A 16930-nucleotide genomic window follows, 5' to 3' on the forward strand; every position below is an offset into this window, starting at 1 on the left:
TGTAGGTATAGAAAGCTGAGAAATCCTACAAGTATCCGCCAGAGAGAGCTGCAGGATGACGGATGGAGGGCAGGAAGCGACACAGGAACCGGAACCCATTACTCCAGATAACAACTTCCCTAAGGCTTCCTTTCCTTCTTCAACATCTACTGGTAAACCCCTTATATACACACAACCGTAGTGCAACCGATTCTTGCAGTACGAATCCGGAAATTTACCACTTCTGTTGCCATTTTGCTCAGATACCAGCCGTGCAACTGGTGGCCCTGTGATATACCATAAGCGAGTCGCGAAATGGACCTTGACCGCTTCTCGCGAAAATTCATTTCGCCTTATCGACTAAACCTTTTCCGAAAGAAAGCGATTGGTGTACCAGCATCGAATAAAAAAGCTGACTACAATTCCGCCGCTAAAAGCGTAACCTCTCAAGACGATTTTTTTTTTTTTTTTAACATATTTTCAATCGGAACAAGGATTTCATTGCAACGGAAGGGAAGACGGCAGGCCTCTGTATATTAAATTTGATCAGCATTTTGAAAACCATTGAATAACCTTACGGGAGGATTAGCGATATCGCACTTTATACGGGTCAATTGGATGGCGCTGACGGACATGCGAAGCGTGAAGAGGAGATTCAGGTTGAAATGGAAATGGGCGTCGCAGTGGTAGGGAAACCACCGACGCCGCCGCCACCGTTACTAAATGGGCTTCGAGCGGGTTACCCAACTGTTGCGCCTTCATCAGAAATTTATGCAGAATCCTGGGTTAACCGTCCCGGCCAATCAGCTTTGTAACAGAGCTAACGTCGTATCAGCGAGGGAACGAAACCGAGAGAGACTGATTTAGTAAAAAGCCTTTAATATTTTGCGCCTTTGCCATACTGGCACGCGCGTTCCTAACTTTCAACTGCTAGAGCAGAGCTTAACGCGTCGCCGATTCAACGGATTACATTTCAATTGCCTTTCAAAAAAATTTCTCTAGTCAGCAGAAAGTCAACCAGAGAATCTTTCAAGTATCAATAATACAGAATTTGGAAATAAAGTTCATTACATAGAGTGATAAAAAATAAGTATATGTCTAATTTTCTACTTGTACGCACTCGTATCATTTACTGAAAGCATTGCAACTTCCCAAATGTGTTTCCAAATATTTTATCTAATACTACTAGGCTACCTTATTAATAATAAAAAAATTGATAATCTACTTTATCTTAGATTATATTGAAATTCAAATTGAATGCCAATAATTTTCCATCAACGAAATAACGTATAAGTTCAAGAAATGAGTTCGGTGTGAGTTCAAGGAATGACTACAAAATCAAAAGAAGAAAATATAACTCACCAACAAGAGCCAGAAGCACCGTGAGCAGAGATGCAGCAGGAAACGTTACCGTTAAGTTGAACTCCAACATTTGAAGCAGATCCACTGAAACAAAGGGAAAAGAAGTATATTTCACGTGAAAAATAGACAAAGCCGTGCGTGCAAACGGCTATTTGACTCATTGATATTTTCTAAGCCGAAGGAAATGAAATAAAACAGAAAAAGAGAGGAAAGCAAGAAAGAGAAAGAAAAAAGGACGATGAAAGCGTTTAAAGAATTCATAAAAAATATACTTTATATTCCATGAAGTAAATGCATGGCGACACGATATTGTATTGAGATCGTTATGCTCGACGACGAACGGTTCGAATTTAATATTTATTAGATACTCCGCGACGAAAAGTTCCTGAGCGAAAGGTTATTACACAAGTTGAGGGCCGTGAAGAAATCGTGTCGCGTTCGACGAGTCGGTTCAAAGCTCAATAAGAATTAATTTCAAAACTTCCTGGATCTCGATTTAAGTTCTCGCAAACTTTCGATCGGCGTCCTGAGACGAGAGACAAGGTTTCGCTTTTCTTGCTACACTCAATCCATACACAACCTTTTATTAATTTATTCCATTCAGTTTTTCGTTTTTATCTTTTCCTGCAATGGCTCCATATCGCCATCTTATACACGATTATTAAATTGCAAATCAAAATTTTAAATTTGCAACTCGCGCTTAGTTTTATCGTTTTGTTGTTTTGTTGTCCGTTAGCGTAGATTTTATACATTTATAAATTTACATTATCAGACTAATCTATCGACTGCAAAGTTTTGCTTTCCAAAAAAAGGAACCAAAATTCAGTAGAATACACTTGTATCTTCATTGATATAATACTTTACGTAACTCTGCTAAATACTTTAGCCACAAACTACTATTCCAATTATTCTTGTATAATAACAATACACTCTCCTAATAGCAAACAATCTCTGTTAGCTACGTTGTATCAAACGCGAAAACAGATCTAGTAACGATCTGTAGCGAAAGCAATTACGCGAGGTATCAGTCAGATGCACGTGTACTCAATTGGATTTCAAAGTTATTTTTTCTGGAAAATGGAGCTCCGTATAACAAAATGTTATTCCGTTGTTCCGACCTGTTTCGAGTCATAGAATACCCTGCGATTCGCCCTGTTGTAAATTAACTTCTTTACTTACATAGGAATGAAGCATACAAAAAGTTCGCATAGAAAATATAATTAAAATATTAAATATTTTTTCATGATTATATGTTGAAATTTAGTATTTACAAAAAAAGCAGAAATCTTTAACTCGCCAGTAGTGAAGCTGCACGCTGAACGTTTAATTATTCAGAAATAACTTTCATAAGGGTACTCTCTTCTGTAACTTAGTTGAAGCGTGGCAACGTAATTAAGAAGTTGAGCTATTCCCAAACGACGACGCATGTCGCGGCTTCTTTATAATAACCAGAATATTACCGCTTACAAATTTCCGCCACAAGCTTGGTGTGTTCCGATTTAATGAATTTTAGATTTCAAGATATCACCCACTAAAACCACTCCCACTGCTTATTAAAACTCTCGAGTTCTCCATCTTGCTCTATATTAATCTAAACTCTGCTTGTTGGCAACTGTATTACGAAATTATTTTTTAACGCAAATCAATGTGTCCACTGCATTTTATCTTTTCAAAATTGGTTTAACAAACTTCGCGTAAGTAAAATTTCGATATTTTTATCTCTAAGGAACTAAATTCATGGGTATAAGGTACGCGAGATCAGCAAGCCACCAAACAATTTTTCTTTTCTTTGTTAGAAAAAAAATTTATCATGTTAGAAATATGCTGAGCTCTTAAAATAATTTAAGCTTGGCAACAATAGTAAACAATACGAATTAAGCGAAAAATAACAAGAAAAAATATATATTTATATGTATATAAGGATTTCTTATCTACTTTAGCCTCGAGACAATCATCTCTTAGACAAGCGCTGCGATTTTAATAGAATATTTAAAATTCAGTCGCTACGTTTGCAAACTGAATATTCACCAGACAAAAACCGACTACGTAAACTTCAAGTATTTTCTCTACATATTTTAGGCAAGGCGCAACGATAAGAAAGCTGAGGTGAGAAAGGATCTGAAGGAATGCAGAAAAGGGGGAACAAAGGAACGAGGAACGTAAAGAGGAAGAAAAGATTGGATATAACGAAAACAGAATAGTAGAGATAAACATGAACGAAAGACGGAAGACAAGATCTTGAATGGTCCTGAAGCTGCCTAAAATATCCCAAACTCACTGGTGGAAACTGGTGGAAGAGGTAGAACTTCCTCCCTACAATGTTTTTCTATGTAAATTTGTATTTCAAACGATTAACCTGGGAAAATAGCTCCTCTTCTACATCACGTTTCATCAAACTTACAAAGTTTGCCCTTCGCCCCTTTTCCTTTTTTTCAAAATGTAATTTCTAAGTCTTTCGATTAGATAAGTAGATATCGAGAAAGATGATTCATTATCGTTCGTTATCAGCCTACTGTCTAATCGCAAACACTTGGAAAGTCAAGGAACGGGAATGAAATAGAGAAAAAATTGTCTATGAATGCCGGTATCGGTAGTGAGACCATTGTAATTTTCTGATTGGATATTGACTCATTCGCTAACAATAAAATTAATCAGCGACTATATGGCTGTTTCGAAAAATACTATCAGGTCGTTGAACCCGAAGCTTCTTACTCGTGTCTTCTAATCAGCACAGTCGTTCTTGAACTGTACTACAAAAAGGCGAATACGATATTTTTGATTAAAAAAATCAGTATTGTATGAATAAGCTCTGAGAAATTAATCTTCGTACAGATATTACCAAAATTAGAATTTTTCTAGGATAATACCGAGATATCTTCTGAATATCTAAATCTTTCTTACCCTCAAACATCATCTACGTTATATTTAATTTTATATTCTTTTTTTAATTTTATCTTGTTTACGTATCACAATTTTTCTGTCATAAACAAACAAAGTGAGTGACAACTGAGCTGTTAAGATTTATAAGGAGGAAGCGATAAGTACATAGAGAAAGAGAAGCAACTAAGATAATAAACTATTATAATCCTCGTAGGACAAATAAAAGAATACAAAAAATGTTCGAAACGTGATTACCTACACTCTACAGACGTAAACATCTAATGCTTCATACGTATGATAGATAAACCGGTTTGGTATCGTGCGTATTTTATTCGAGGTTAACATTATTATGGCAATGCATTAATTGCAATGGCATTGCAAGTGTTTACTACGGAAAGAATATATGGGTTACGTACTCCATCGTTTTGTCATAACGAAACGAAGAAAGAAGAAAGATTCCGTACAACGACATTTCCATTTGAAAAGCGTCTTCGTCGAAACCACACTATGCAGCTTGTATTTTTAGAATAAGGAATTTACATGACGCGAATAACAACAGAGTATAATTGTCGACAGAAAGTAATGTTAGATAAAAGTAAAGGTAACTGTAATATATTAGAATTAATAATAATATAAAATAGTAGTTGCCCATAAATGAATCTTATCACTTACTACCTTCGAAGCGATACCATACACTCTTTTCTTTAACAATATACACATATTTATTTCTGTTTGGATCTTTTTACAGTTAAAGGTAACGAAATACCGAAGGTTCTAAAATTTCCAATTATATTGTGATATTAAAATAAAAATTTACATTCGTATTTAATAAGCCAAATGTTGTGTCGCGTTCGAATGAAAATTCACGATCTTAAATTTAATTTCATCGTCGTGTACAAACATTAAATATCGCCGTAAACATTTCGTTTATAAAACAGAAAGATCAATATACACGTAACACCGGCGCACGTCACTCTTAACCAATAAAGTAACAAACAAAACGAGGAGAACGAGTCTAAAAGTTCCTTCTTTCGAGACCGATCCAAAACCCTTGATCAGGAGTCAACGAAAAGTTCGTCTTGCTGAATTCAATAGGTGTTTTCGTCCTTTCGGTGATTTTCAAGCGGAATCTGTGTAACAGATAAGCTATCAGAATCTTGGTCTCCATTAAGGCAAAACGATTGCCGATGCATTTTCGCGGCCCGAGGCCAAACGGTAAGTACGTATAAGGAACAATGTTATCCTTATTCTCGTGGTTAAAACGTTCTGGATCGAACTTCTCTGGGTCAGGAAAATACTTGGGATCGCGATGCAACGCATAAACAGGAAACCAAACGATGTTATCCGGATATACGGTTAAATAGTTGTAGCCAGATTCCGCTGGAGGCAGTTGAAACTTTTGCGCGCACAACCTGTCGATGAAAACTATCGGAGGATATTTCCGAAGTGTCTCTGATGTCACCATTTCCATGTACTCCATTTTCGAGAGAGCCTCGTACGAAATAAACCCGCTTCCTTCTTCCATATATCGATCCACCTCTCTCTGTAATTTCTCTTGTACGTCCGGATTAAGCGCCAGCTCGTGAACCATGTAACACATCAAGGTGGAGGACGTGTCGAAACCAGCCAAAAAGAAGATGAACGCCTGAGCTGTGATATCATCGATAGTCATCTGATGTGTGGCAGGCTTCTCCTTATCCCTAGCCTGCATCAAAAGGTGAATCATGTCCGGTCGAACGATATTTTGCTCGTCCCGTGCCTTCACGGTTTCAGAGACGACCCTATGGAAGAAGTTGGCGGTGTCGCGTGAAAGGAACGATAATCCCGCCATTCTGGTTAAACGTGGATTCATACGAAATAACAGAAACTTGAGTAACCGAAAAAGACCACCAAAATTCGTCGCATCCGCTCCTTTTTTATAGAACTCGTTGTTCCGGTTTTTCAACGAGTTCACACTTATTCCAAAAGCCACAGTGGCAATCACGTCGTTGGTATACCTAGTGAACGCATCTTTCGCCTCTATCGAACACGACAACTCTGGATGATTGTATAAATGGTCGACGAATTCCTCGGAACATTTAGACACCAGCTCGAACATGAATCTCATCTTGCTAGCTGTGAAGGATGGACTCAGTGTGTTTCTCATCTCTCTCCATCGATCACCCTTCAAGGAGAACACGTTTTTCCCGAAGATCGGATCTATCTTTTCATTGATGAAACTCTGATGATCGGGAAAATGCTCAAAATTCTTCACAGCTATCTCCCTGATCATCTCTGGATCCCGAATTACCACAACTGGCGTAGAGAAATCCATCATACCGACGTACCTTGCGTTTGGATAATAATTGTAGACGAACGTGCAATAATCGGGAAGGGACACGCGACGGGTGAACAGTTTCCACGCGGATCCAAATACAGGCATCGCTCCCACGTGAGGAACGTGTCTCTTTTTCCAGTAACTGTACTGATGATGAAACAAACTGATCAACTTGGCCAGACTAACAACGATCAAGCCGATCACTAACAACTTGAACGAAAAAGAGAACGACTCCATTGATGACTCCATTGCCACGAAGATGGATTACGAGCGTCGACTCTGTCTCTAGTCACTAGGAGGAATGTTATAAATATGGGCGAATACATATACTCGATTTATCGTTGCACGAGGAACAGAGAAGGAGGGAGTAGAATGTCTGTTGCGTCAACTAAGTGAACAAACTGCGTTCTTCCTCGTGAATATTCTGAAAATACATTTTGTAGAAATTGTTGCTGTCGATCCTGCCGCCCCTTTACAAATTCATCGCACAGAAATAAAAAGATAAATGGGAATTAAAGTGGAATTATCGGCAACTACGCAATCTCGTTTCGAAATCCTCGCATTGAAACATTGATTTTTTATGTCCTAAATTGCGCTCGCTTTTTACCTTTTTCTTTTTTTTTTGTTTTTTTTTGTTTTTTTATATTCCGCAATACACTCTGTATAAAAGATTTGAACCTCTGCTATAGATTTTCGAAAATATAGTCACGAAATTAACATAGTCACAGACATAAAGTTCATATTCATATGAAGTAAAATATATGAGATTTTGTTCGAAATTACAATTTTTAACGACTAGTAAAAAAGATAATTGTTTCAAGTTTCGCTTTAAGATCTGTTTATACGACTCCACTAACGAATGATAATTCTACGAAGCGTAGAATTCATAAAAATTCTTTTTACTATCTTATAGCCTAAACTGATGACGATATCCTTTTATGAAAATAATCTATAAAAACCGATGCGTAAGTGTTGTAAAAGGAAATTTCTTTGCAAGTCTACTATTCTTAAATCACATCCCGATAATATAATAATAAAAACACGTATGAATATGTGTCGTTTGAAAAATTCTATATTATATCAGTGATTATATGCAGTAGAGCAAGTGAACAGTTATTCTAGACTTTTTAACCTTTTTCGAACGGCATTTAACTCTAACAGGGCAATGTATTCCAGCTGGTTTTAACACTGAGACACTAACAAATATACAAATTCTTAGCATTCTGTACAATAAGAAGGAAATTAATTACATTGTTATTTGTTTATTTCCAAAACCTACTACTATATATATATATATAGTATATACTAATATATATACTATATATACTAATATATGTTTATCATATACCGAGATTAATAAATACCCTATTCTAGCATTTAATAATCTTGTATATCTAAGTCAATTATCTCTTAAATTACCACGCTGTTTAATGTGAAACAATAACAAAATATATACTATGCTCTTTATTGCTTAAAAATCGACAAAACTTAAGATAATATTACTTGGCGGTAATAAAATATCTACAATATTTGTTTACTTGTTTAATTACGAAACACATAACTCATAAAGTAACACATTGTTAAGGTTATTCGGTGTATGTGGAATTAAAGAAACGCGTGGGTAAATTGTAAGGTATTGTAAGTATATATATTGTGAATATTAAAGTACAAAGTGTGGAATACAATGAGAGCTGGTCCAGATCCTCACGCTAGCAATGTTACCCTGAGACTAAAAGAACCCCCGAAACCAACGTCGCACGTGTATCGCTTATGCTCTGTCATCGACATATTCTTTTGTCTATGCGCTATCGATGACCTCAGCGCTTGAGAAAACCGAAGACCAGATGTAGAGTTTTCTTAGAAGTGGCGATCAGTTCAACACACATAAATGTAAATGCTTATCATACGATTAAATCGTATATCAAAGTACGTTTAAGGTATTCTTTTTCCTAATGTAATCAGAAATCCTCCCACAGAGATCGGTATAAGACTATTTTTTTGGAATACAAAAGGAGTTCGCATCTTCTCGCTAGGTTACAAGAAATTTATGCAAAATAAGAACCATTAAAATTTTAACTTCCATCAATACGAAATGATCGAAGTCCAGCTCCAAATGGCATATACGTGTATGGAATAATGTTATCCTTATTCTTTTCGTCAAATCGTTCATGATTAATTTTTTACGGATCAGAAAAATATCTAGGATCGTGATACAACGCGTACAGAGACAACCAATCGGTATCACCAAGATATAAAATGATATCATCGTATCCTGGCTTCGTTGAAGAAAATTCGAATTTTTGCGTGCATTGCCTATCCATGATCGGCATCGGATACTTTCTAAGGGTCTCCGACATTATCATCTTCATATATTCCAAAGTCCAAACAACGATCTATCTCATTACGTAATTTTTCTTAAATATCAGAATTTAGGGGTAAAAGTAACACAAAATTTGCAGATGAATCAGTGCCAGCGAAGAAGAAGAGAAATGCTTGTGATACGATATCGTCAATGTCCATGTGATAAGTAACCATCTTCTCCTTGTCCCTGGCCTGTATTAACAAATGTAGCATATCCGGTCTGACGATACCTCGTTCTTCGCGTTCTTTCAAATTCTTGGATATAACTTTGCGAAAAAGGTTCGAGGTAGCAACTCGAATAATCATGATCCCTAATATATTGAATATTCGCAGACAGAAATGCATTAACAACATCTTAACGATACTGCAAATGAAACTAGCGAAAACATCTTTCCCCTTGACGGAAAACTCATTGTTTATGTCTTCCATTGAATTCACACTGACTCCGAAGAAAACTGATGCAATCACGTCGTTGGTAAACCTGGTAAAAGCATCTTTCGCATCTATCGATGAAGTATATTCTGGATGATCGTACAAATAATCGACAAATTGTTGCAAGCACTTTAATATCGAGTCAAACATGAATCTCATTTGGCTAGCAGTAAAGAAAGGAGAGAGAATATTCCTCATTTCTTTCTAACGTTGATCTCGTAGCGAAAAAATGTTCTTCGAAAATAGAGGCTCCGTGTGCTCGTCGATATACAATACGTTTTATGATGTGTAAAATGCTCGAAGCTCTTCACGGTTATTTCTCGAATCAATTTCGGATCACGAATTAATAGATTTGGCAAGGTAAAACCTATCGCTTAAATTTATCTTGCATTGGGATAGTAATTATAAATGAAGTCACTATACTTGATGAATAATTCCACGAACCAAAAACTGGACCAAATATTGGGATGGATCTAATATGAGGCTCGTTGTTCTTTTTCCAATAAGTTTGTTGTCGATATATCGTTGCAAAGAACTTGAATAAGGTTATCGTGATCAAAGTGATCGCTAATAGAGTAAACGCTGACGAGGTCGATAGAATCTCCATAGCACTCTCAGCAGCAAATAACTATCGTCTGTCAGCTACAAGGTTACAAATACGAACCGAACACATGTACAAAGTTTAACGTCAAACGGTGGAGGAAGGGAGAATACGGAAGATGATGTCATTATTGTGTTATATCTGTCCTCCTTTCTGTATCGTGACAAGAACAATTTAAGCAACTTCAATTCATGTTCGATTCGAAAATGAAACGAACATACACACCCATTGACAAGTATTAGAACACATACATACCTGTTTATACAAAATGTGGTATTTGATCTTAATTTTGACTAGATAAGGATAGAGTCGAAAAAAAGATTAAAGCCGTGATAAAGAATGGTGCGAAAGATATAAATAATTTCCTCTGTCTCGATACAGTATTGATCAATAAAGTATAGAATTAGAATTCCATGAATTTAATCATATTTGATGTTATGGAGCGCACAGGGATTCGTAGTCATTTTCACATAGTTTTCTCGATGCATATAAAGTAGAACAAAAAAGTGAAACAAAGAGCATGTCGGTAGAGAAATAGAACAGAAACAAAATCACATATACGGAAACTTTATTTATAATCAAATTCTCATTATTTGCTGAATTTTATTAGTCGCAAGATACAAACGTAACTAGATACCTTTCGATAAAAACGTTAACTAACGTAAACTTTGTTTTCTCAAAGATAGAAGAAAATGATCACGGAGAGAAACTCATATCCTCAAGAAGAGAAATATACATACAGTACAAAGTAAAAGAAACATAAGTCAAAACGATCAAATAATAACAATTTTGAATTAAAATAAAAATGAAACAACAAATTACGTATACATTTGTTAATGTACAAATAATAGTTTACCATAATATAAAGTTAAACAACAATATATACTTTATGGTGTACCTAACTGTTTCTCTTCTCCAAAGTAAGCCAAAATCCGTGTTTTGATGCCGGTGTAAAATCAACCTTCTTGTACACAATAGGAATTGTTGTCTTTTCGTTAGGTTTTATAATAAACTTTTCCAGTAGACGAATTATCAAAAGCTTAGTCTCCATTAAAGCGAAACGATTGCCAATGCATTTCCTAGGACCTACTCCAAAAGGTATATACGTATAAGGATTAATAGTACTTTTATTTTCGTTGCTAAACCGTTCAGGATCGAACTTCTCTGGATCGGGAAAATATTTAGAATCGCGGTGAATCGCATGAACAGGGATCCAAATATTGTCATTAGGATACACTGTCACACTTTGGTAACCTGGTGCTGCTGCAGGCAATTCAAATTTCTTTGCGCAAACTCTATCGACTATCAACGATGGAGGATGCATTCTAAGCGTCTCGGATATTACCATTTCCATATATTCCATCTTCGACATAGCCTCGTAAGAAATTTCCCCGTTTTCTTTTTCCAAATAACAATCTACTTCTTCACGTAGCTTCTGTTGAATATCTTGATGCAAAGCTAACTCGTAAACCACGTAACACAACAAAGTAGAAACAGTGTCGAAACCGGCTAAAAAGAAAATGAACGCCTGAGCTACGATATCCTCGATGGTCAGCCGATATGAAGGTTCCTTCAAATCTTTGACCTGCATCAAAAGGTGGATCATGTCTGGTCTAACGATGCCCCGCGTTTTCCTTGCAGTTACCGTTTCGGAAATCACATTCCAGAAAAAGTTGGCCGTTGCTCGAGACAGGAACCTCAGTCCTGCCATTCTCGTTAGACGCGGGTTCAACCGAAATAACATGAATTTTATTAAACGAAGCGTACCACCGAACGAAGAAATATCGATTCCTCTTTTATAGAACTCGTTGTCTGGATTCTTGAGCGAGTTCACATTTATTCCAAATGCAACTGTGGCGATTACGTCGTTTCCGTATCTAGTAAAGATGTCTTTCAACTCCACCATCGAATGAAATTCTGAATGCTCGTACAGATAACTAACGAAATCGTTCGAACACTTGGATACCAGCTCGAACATGAATCTCATCTTATTGCCTGTGAAAAATGGACTCAATGAGTTCCTCATCTCTCTCCACCGATCATCTTTCAAGGAGAATACATTTTTTCCGAAAATCGGATCCATCTCCTCGGATACGAAACTTCGATGATTTGGAAAATGCTTGAAACTCTTTACGCCTATTTCGTTGATCAGCTCTGGATCTCGTATGACCACTGTTGGCGTAGCGAAATCCATCACCCCGATGTACCTTACGTCAGGATAATAATTATAGACGAACATACAATAATCCGGGAAAGTAATACGACGAAAAATGACTCTCCAAACAGTTCCAAATATCGGTCCTCCCAGTATATATGGAACTTTATTCTTCTTCCAATAGGTGAACTGTTGGTATATTATCAGAATCAACTTTGCCGAAGTAATGATGATTAAAGAGATGAACAATAACTCAAAAGTAGATAAAAATAATACTTCCATCGTTACGAAAACGTGTTAGGACGAACTGTCAGCTAGTAAGAGACTATAGCATAATCGTTAACAAATATCTCTATATAAAGGAAACAAATAAGGTGGGAGGGCAACAATTTTGCAGGAGGACGACCATGGATAAGAGGGTGTTCACCTCAGATTTTCAGATAATCGATATTTTTTAGATCCCTTTCTGCAGATAGAAACTTTTTTAAAGCAGTATCAACTTGAATTTTATAAAGCTGCAGATACGGAAATCAATTAATTCTGTCACGTGGAGTTATCAGACATAGAGAGCATTTACCTCTTGGTATCGGAGATTAAATTAGAGATTAATTATCGAAGAAAAAAGCAATAATTCCGTACAAAGTATATTTCTTAGCGAATTAAAATTATTTTAATAAGGCGTATTTTACCCTTTACACTTGTATGGAATAAAAAAACAACGCTATTTAATATTCTTTCAAACTGAAATGAGTAAAATCAATTCTTGAGGACGCAAAATCTGTTGATTGCGAATCGTAAATTTATGTATATATTTATTATTATCTATTATGTATATATCTATTATTATTAAATTTATGTATAATCATTTATAATATAATTTAGCAAAAAGAAAATATTAAATCGTCAAAACACATACATAGAACAAAACAGCTAAAGATGCGATAAAGAGAAGAAGTAGTCGATATTCATGATATTACGAAAGCAAGCACAACAAATGAAATTCTTGATTCAATTATCAAATGTAATCACTTACCAATGAAGACAAAGATCTGATGATGCGAGTACCGCAGTAACATCGAAATGGAGATAGTCTGAAATAACCAAATACGTTACTGTAAATAAAATGTAATAAACCGCAAAAAAATAAATTTAATGTCCCCATATCATAATTTAAAGAATGAGATCTGGACAGGTAGTCATACAAAAGAGAGTTATTATTTTTTCCAATTTCGAATCTAAATAAGGTTAATCGTAATGAACGAATAATTTGAATAAAAAAAACACACAATAATCTTAGTAATAAATCTTTCCTTTTTCTATTTTTCTTATATATCAAGTAATATGTATCAAAGCGGTAAAAGTATTTATTATTTCGTAAAAGGGAATTGCAATAAAGACAGGATACGAAGCAAATTGCAAGCCGAACGGTCGCACTCGGTTACCAGGTTGGGAGCGAATAGTGCAATTGAATTGCGAATGGTTCAGATTGAACTAGCACCTGACACCCCGAGATAATTCACTATTTACTATGAGCAACCTTGGTAACAAAAACGTTTAATAGTACTTTGCAGATGCGTCAGTGTTATTTACGAGATACTGATACAAAAGAGACAAAAATCCCATCTAACCTAAGATCAATGTATGAATTCGATTGGAATGTGGAAAATATTTTTTTGCAATATCTTCTCATTTCGGAATGAAAAGATTACTATTTTGTAGAATGATTAACATAATAACCAATCGCAAGATGCGAATTGTAGATTTTTGTAAATTTTTCATATGCTAGCTTAGAATCTAGAACAATATTCATTATAATACCTACTTCAATATATATGCATATTTTAGGAGACACCTACCGTGTATCACATGAAAACGAATATTTGCGTTCATTAAAAAAAATAATTCACGATACTTTTTATTTGTATAAAATGACTCTCCCAATAATTTATAAGTAACAATATACGAACAATCAACCAAACAATCACATTAACGCTTACTAGTATATAAGTATTAACTTTGAAATTGCATATATTGGCCCTATGACTAGCAAAGTCAAAAGATTATATCACCACTATTATAATAATGAAAGTAAATGTTTAATAACAATCCTATTTAATATTAAAAATTTTGACATTAAATAACATTTTATTGCTCACCTAAATAATTTATCATACAACTCAACATTTTAGATATATCCTTTCTTTAAATATTCAATTGTGCACAGCAATACTTTATTTAAGTACACCTTTACATCTTTTTGTTATTTGGATTGTATTTATCTTTTATAATTCCTATGGAAATTTTAAAAATTAAAATTAAAACTTTTTATGTATTAATATGTCCAAATATTATTATTGGTGCCTTTTTAATATACTTTCACAAAATTTATCTTGCTTTATATAATAACCTCAATGGGATAAATTAAATCAATAAAAATATGAAAGCAAAACACATTTTGTCTAATTTGATCGAAGAAATGAATATAGTCTTCCACAACAAAAAAAGGAGAAATTCATTGTCAATTAAAAAAGAGAAGAGAAGAATATTGTTTCAAAGTGTATATCGTACTACAACGGAGGGTATATACCCAATGTCATGTGCATATGACAGAGGAGATACTGAGTAATATATAGATGACGACAGTCCCGTACACGTGACTTTACGGTGGGTTGACCGAGGGTGATCCCAGGTAGAGTACCCCAAGTACTGAAGTAACATTCACGTGTTGTGGCACGAGATTCATTTATCTCCCATCTCAACCACAGACTACATTCAAATATTTTCAATGCTTTATGTGAAATATGTATTACAATGAATTTTATGAAGAAAAAGACATCACATTTCATGTAGATTTTTTAATAAATTCTATTCGAGTTAAATCATTTTCACTAAATTGTTATTATACACGATAAAACACGCATAAGAAAAATCATTTTTTGTATGTAAACATTTTTTGTTTGTAACTTTAACGATACCGAATTATAGCGCTGTAATCGCTGCTTCCAATTATAGGAATTTACATAAATTTGAAATCACTGCAAAGCAATATTTAATATTAAAATTTATACTATAATAGCAATGATAAAATTAAATACAAGAAATTGAAGGAAAAGATCAGATACTATGTTCAACTAATATATGTACATATATGCACATACATATATAATTCACTGGAATGTATAAGTCACCTTAATGAATAACAAATCTTGCAAATTTTCTATTTGAACATTTCTTCTACTCAAATTATTCATGCATAGAATAATTGGCTTTTCACTATATCCATCGTGAATAGCTAGGTATGAACTAGATGTAGACCGCTGCACAATGCATTGCATTTGAATCATGGTTAGTAGTATGCAATATTACTCATTTGTTCGCTCGCCGTAAACCCATTAAACACGAGTGGAGCTATTCGTTGGTCCGTATATGATCCAATCACTTCCTAACACCCGGGGAATACCCCGAAATTTCACAACCCATCAGACATGCGTGCTGTTTATATTGGAATGTAGTATTCGATAAAATATTGACGTGAATTACTTATTCAATTACAAAATATAAATTATCTATTAACAAAAACTGTCAAAAATGATATTCATTAAAAAAAAAAATGAGGAATTAGCTATAGGTTTAATTTTTAACTACAAAAGTAATATTTTTGTCTTATATCAATCGCGACTAAAACAGCAATTAATGAAAGTAGCCATCATTAGTAATTTAAATTCCAAGATTCTTAATAATCGTCTCTTACTGGTTGCAGCAAAACGTATTTGAGAACAATTTGATACAAAATTGCCAACTTGGGGGTCTCTGTAACGAATATGATACCTCTAATAACGTTGATTTATACCCGACGGTTCAATTCCAAGGGGATCACAGAATGTAAGGGTACAGGTGGTTGGAGAGTTATACGCGGGTTACCTCAGTGCGTGGTTACTTTAAATTGATTGCCATATCCTTTTACACGTACTGGGTTGCCGTGTGGATACGTGTGATATCAACCCCTTGACGGAGAGGAATATATCCGGATCGAAAACACGTAGCACATGAAACTAAATCCAATTTACACCTCCAGAACATTCTGGAGCTATAATTATCATATCATAATGCGATATTATAACACCGAAACGTGCAAATCGTAATATAAATAACTTCATTTTTCTTAACACAGAAATTGCGGGGAAAAATGTAACAAAAAAATGAATAAATTTATAAATCAATAAATCATGTATCTTAATACATAAACTGATAAAAAATTTACTTTGTTTTACGTATAATATCAAATATTCAATCTCATACCAAAAAAGAAAGAAATTTAAATTCTATTTTTGATCGTTCGTATAATTGTAAACTACAAACAATGAATGAGATATTTAGCATTGCGTGCGATTATTACTAAAAACAAAATATACTTACAAAAACTAACATGATAACAAATGCAGCAAGATACGTAGCTCTAGTCATCCACATGTTTACAAATCGATAATGTTCTCCGGTCACCACGTTTCTACATAACAAAATTAATATATAATGTTACAGTACTAACATTAAATAATATAAACAAAAAGAAATAAATTTAAATTTATTTACCGTAAAAATCCTTGATTATCTTCATGCTCTGCTAATGTCTTAATACTCGCCATCAGTAGGTCATCATATCCTAAGAGTTCATCAAGTATTAATCTTGAGAAATCATCGCCAAAGCATTTGTCTTTAACAGGATCCAAAGTAACGATTTTTACAGGAATGTTTAATCTTTGCCGTGCTACAGATGATAATCTCAAGAAACCATATTCTAATGAATATTCTACAATATAACCATCTCCTGAAAAGAGAACAATTT

At 34.6% G+C, this 16930-nt stretch overlaps 4 protein-coding genes across 6 annotated transcripts in view; 1 reads left to right on the forward strand and 3 right to left on the reverse strand.

The window, feature by feature from the left end:
- Window positions 1-16930, forward strand: part of LOC132913104 (aurora kinase C-like) — a 316494-nt gene that overhangs the window by 277052 nt on the left and 22512 nt on the right. The window lies entirely within an intron of this gene.
- LOC132913094 (membralin) overlaps window positions 1-16930 on the reverse strand; it is a 66820-nt gene that overhangs the window by 47614 nt on the left and 2276 nt on the right. For 2 of the 3 annotated variants that reach the window (XM_060971064.1, XM_060971065.1), the window contains exons 6-9: window positions 16678-16912; window positions 16504-16594; window positions 13121-13178; window positions 1342-1425 (exon numbers count right to left, since the gene is read on the reverse strand). In XM_060971064.1, coding sequence (XP_060827047.1) covers window positions 1342-1425; window positions 13121-13178; window positions 16504-16594; window positions 16678-16912 — 468 coding nt within the window. The remainder of the gene's footprint in view (window positions 1-1341; window positions 1426-13120; window positions 13179-16503; window positions 16595-16677; window positions 16913-16930) is intronic. The other variant, XM_060971066.1, reaches the window with a different exon arrangement.
- LOC132913099 (cytochrome P450 9e2-like) lies at window positions 4693-6865 on the reverse strand. The gene has a single exon (XM_060971072.1). The coding sequence runs from the start codon at window positions 6785-6787 to the stop codon at window positions 5237-5239; it is 1551 nt and encodes a 516-aa protein (XP_060827055.1). The 5' UTR covers window positions 6788-6865; the 3' UTR covers window positions 4693-5236.
- LOC132913100 (cytochrome P450 9e2-like) lies at window positions 10484-13113 on the reverse strand. The gene is made up of 2 exons (XM_060971073.1): window positions 10831-13113; window positions 10484-10649 (listed from the first exon to the last, which is right to left on the reverse strand). The coding sequence occupies exon 1, from the start codon at window positions 12367-12369 to the stop codon at window positions 10831-10833; it is 1539 nt and encodes a 512-aa protein (XP_060827056.1). The 5' UTR covers window positions 12370-13113; the 3' UTR covers window positions 10484-10649.

Source organism: Bombus pascuorum, chromosome 13 (assembly GCF_905332965.1).
Source record: "Bombus pascuorum chromosome 13, iyBomPasc1.1, whole genome shotgun sequence".
Taxonomy (NCBI): Eukaryota; Metazoa; Arthropoda; class Insecta; order Hymenoptera; family Apidae; genus Bombus; species Bombus pascuorum.

Excerpts from the sequence above, each read along its gene's own strand:
- LOC132913099 (XM_060971072.1), bottom strand. The coding sequence starts at position 6,787 with ATGGAGTCATCAATGGAGTCGTTCTCTTTTTCGTTCAAGTTGTTAGTG.
- LOC132913100 (XM_060971073.1), bottom strand. The coding sequence starts at position 12,369 with ATGGAAGTATTATTTTTATCTACTTTTGAGTTATTGTTCATCTCTTTA.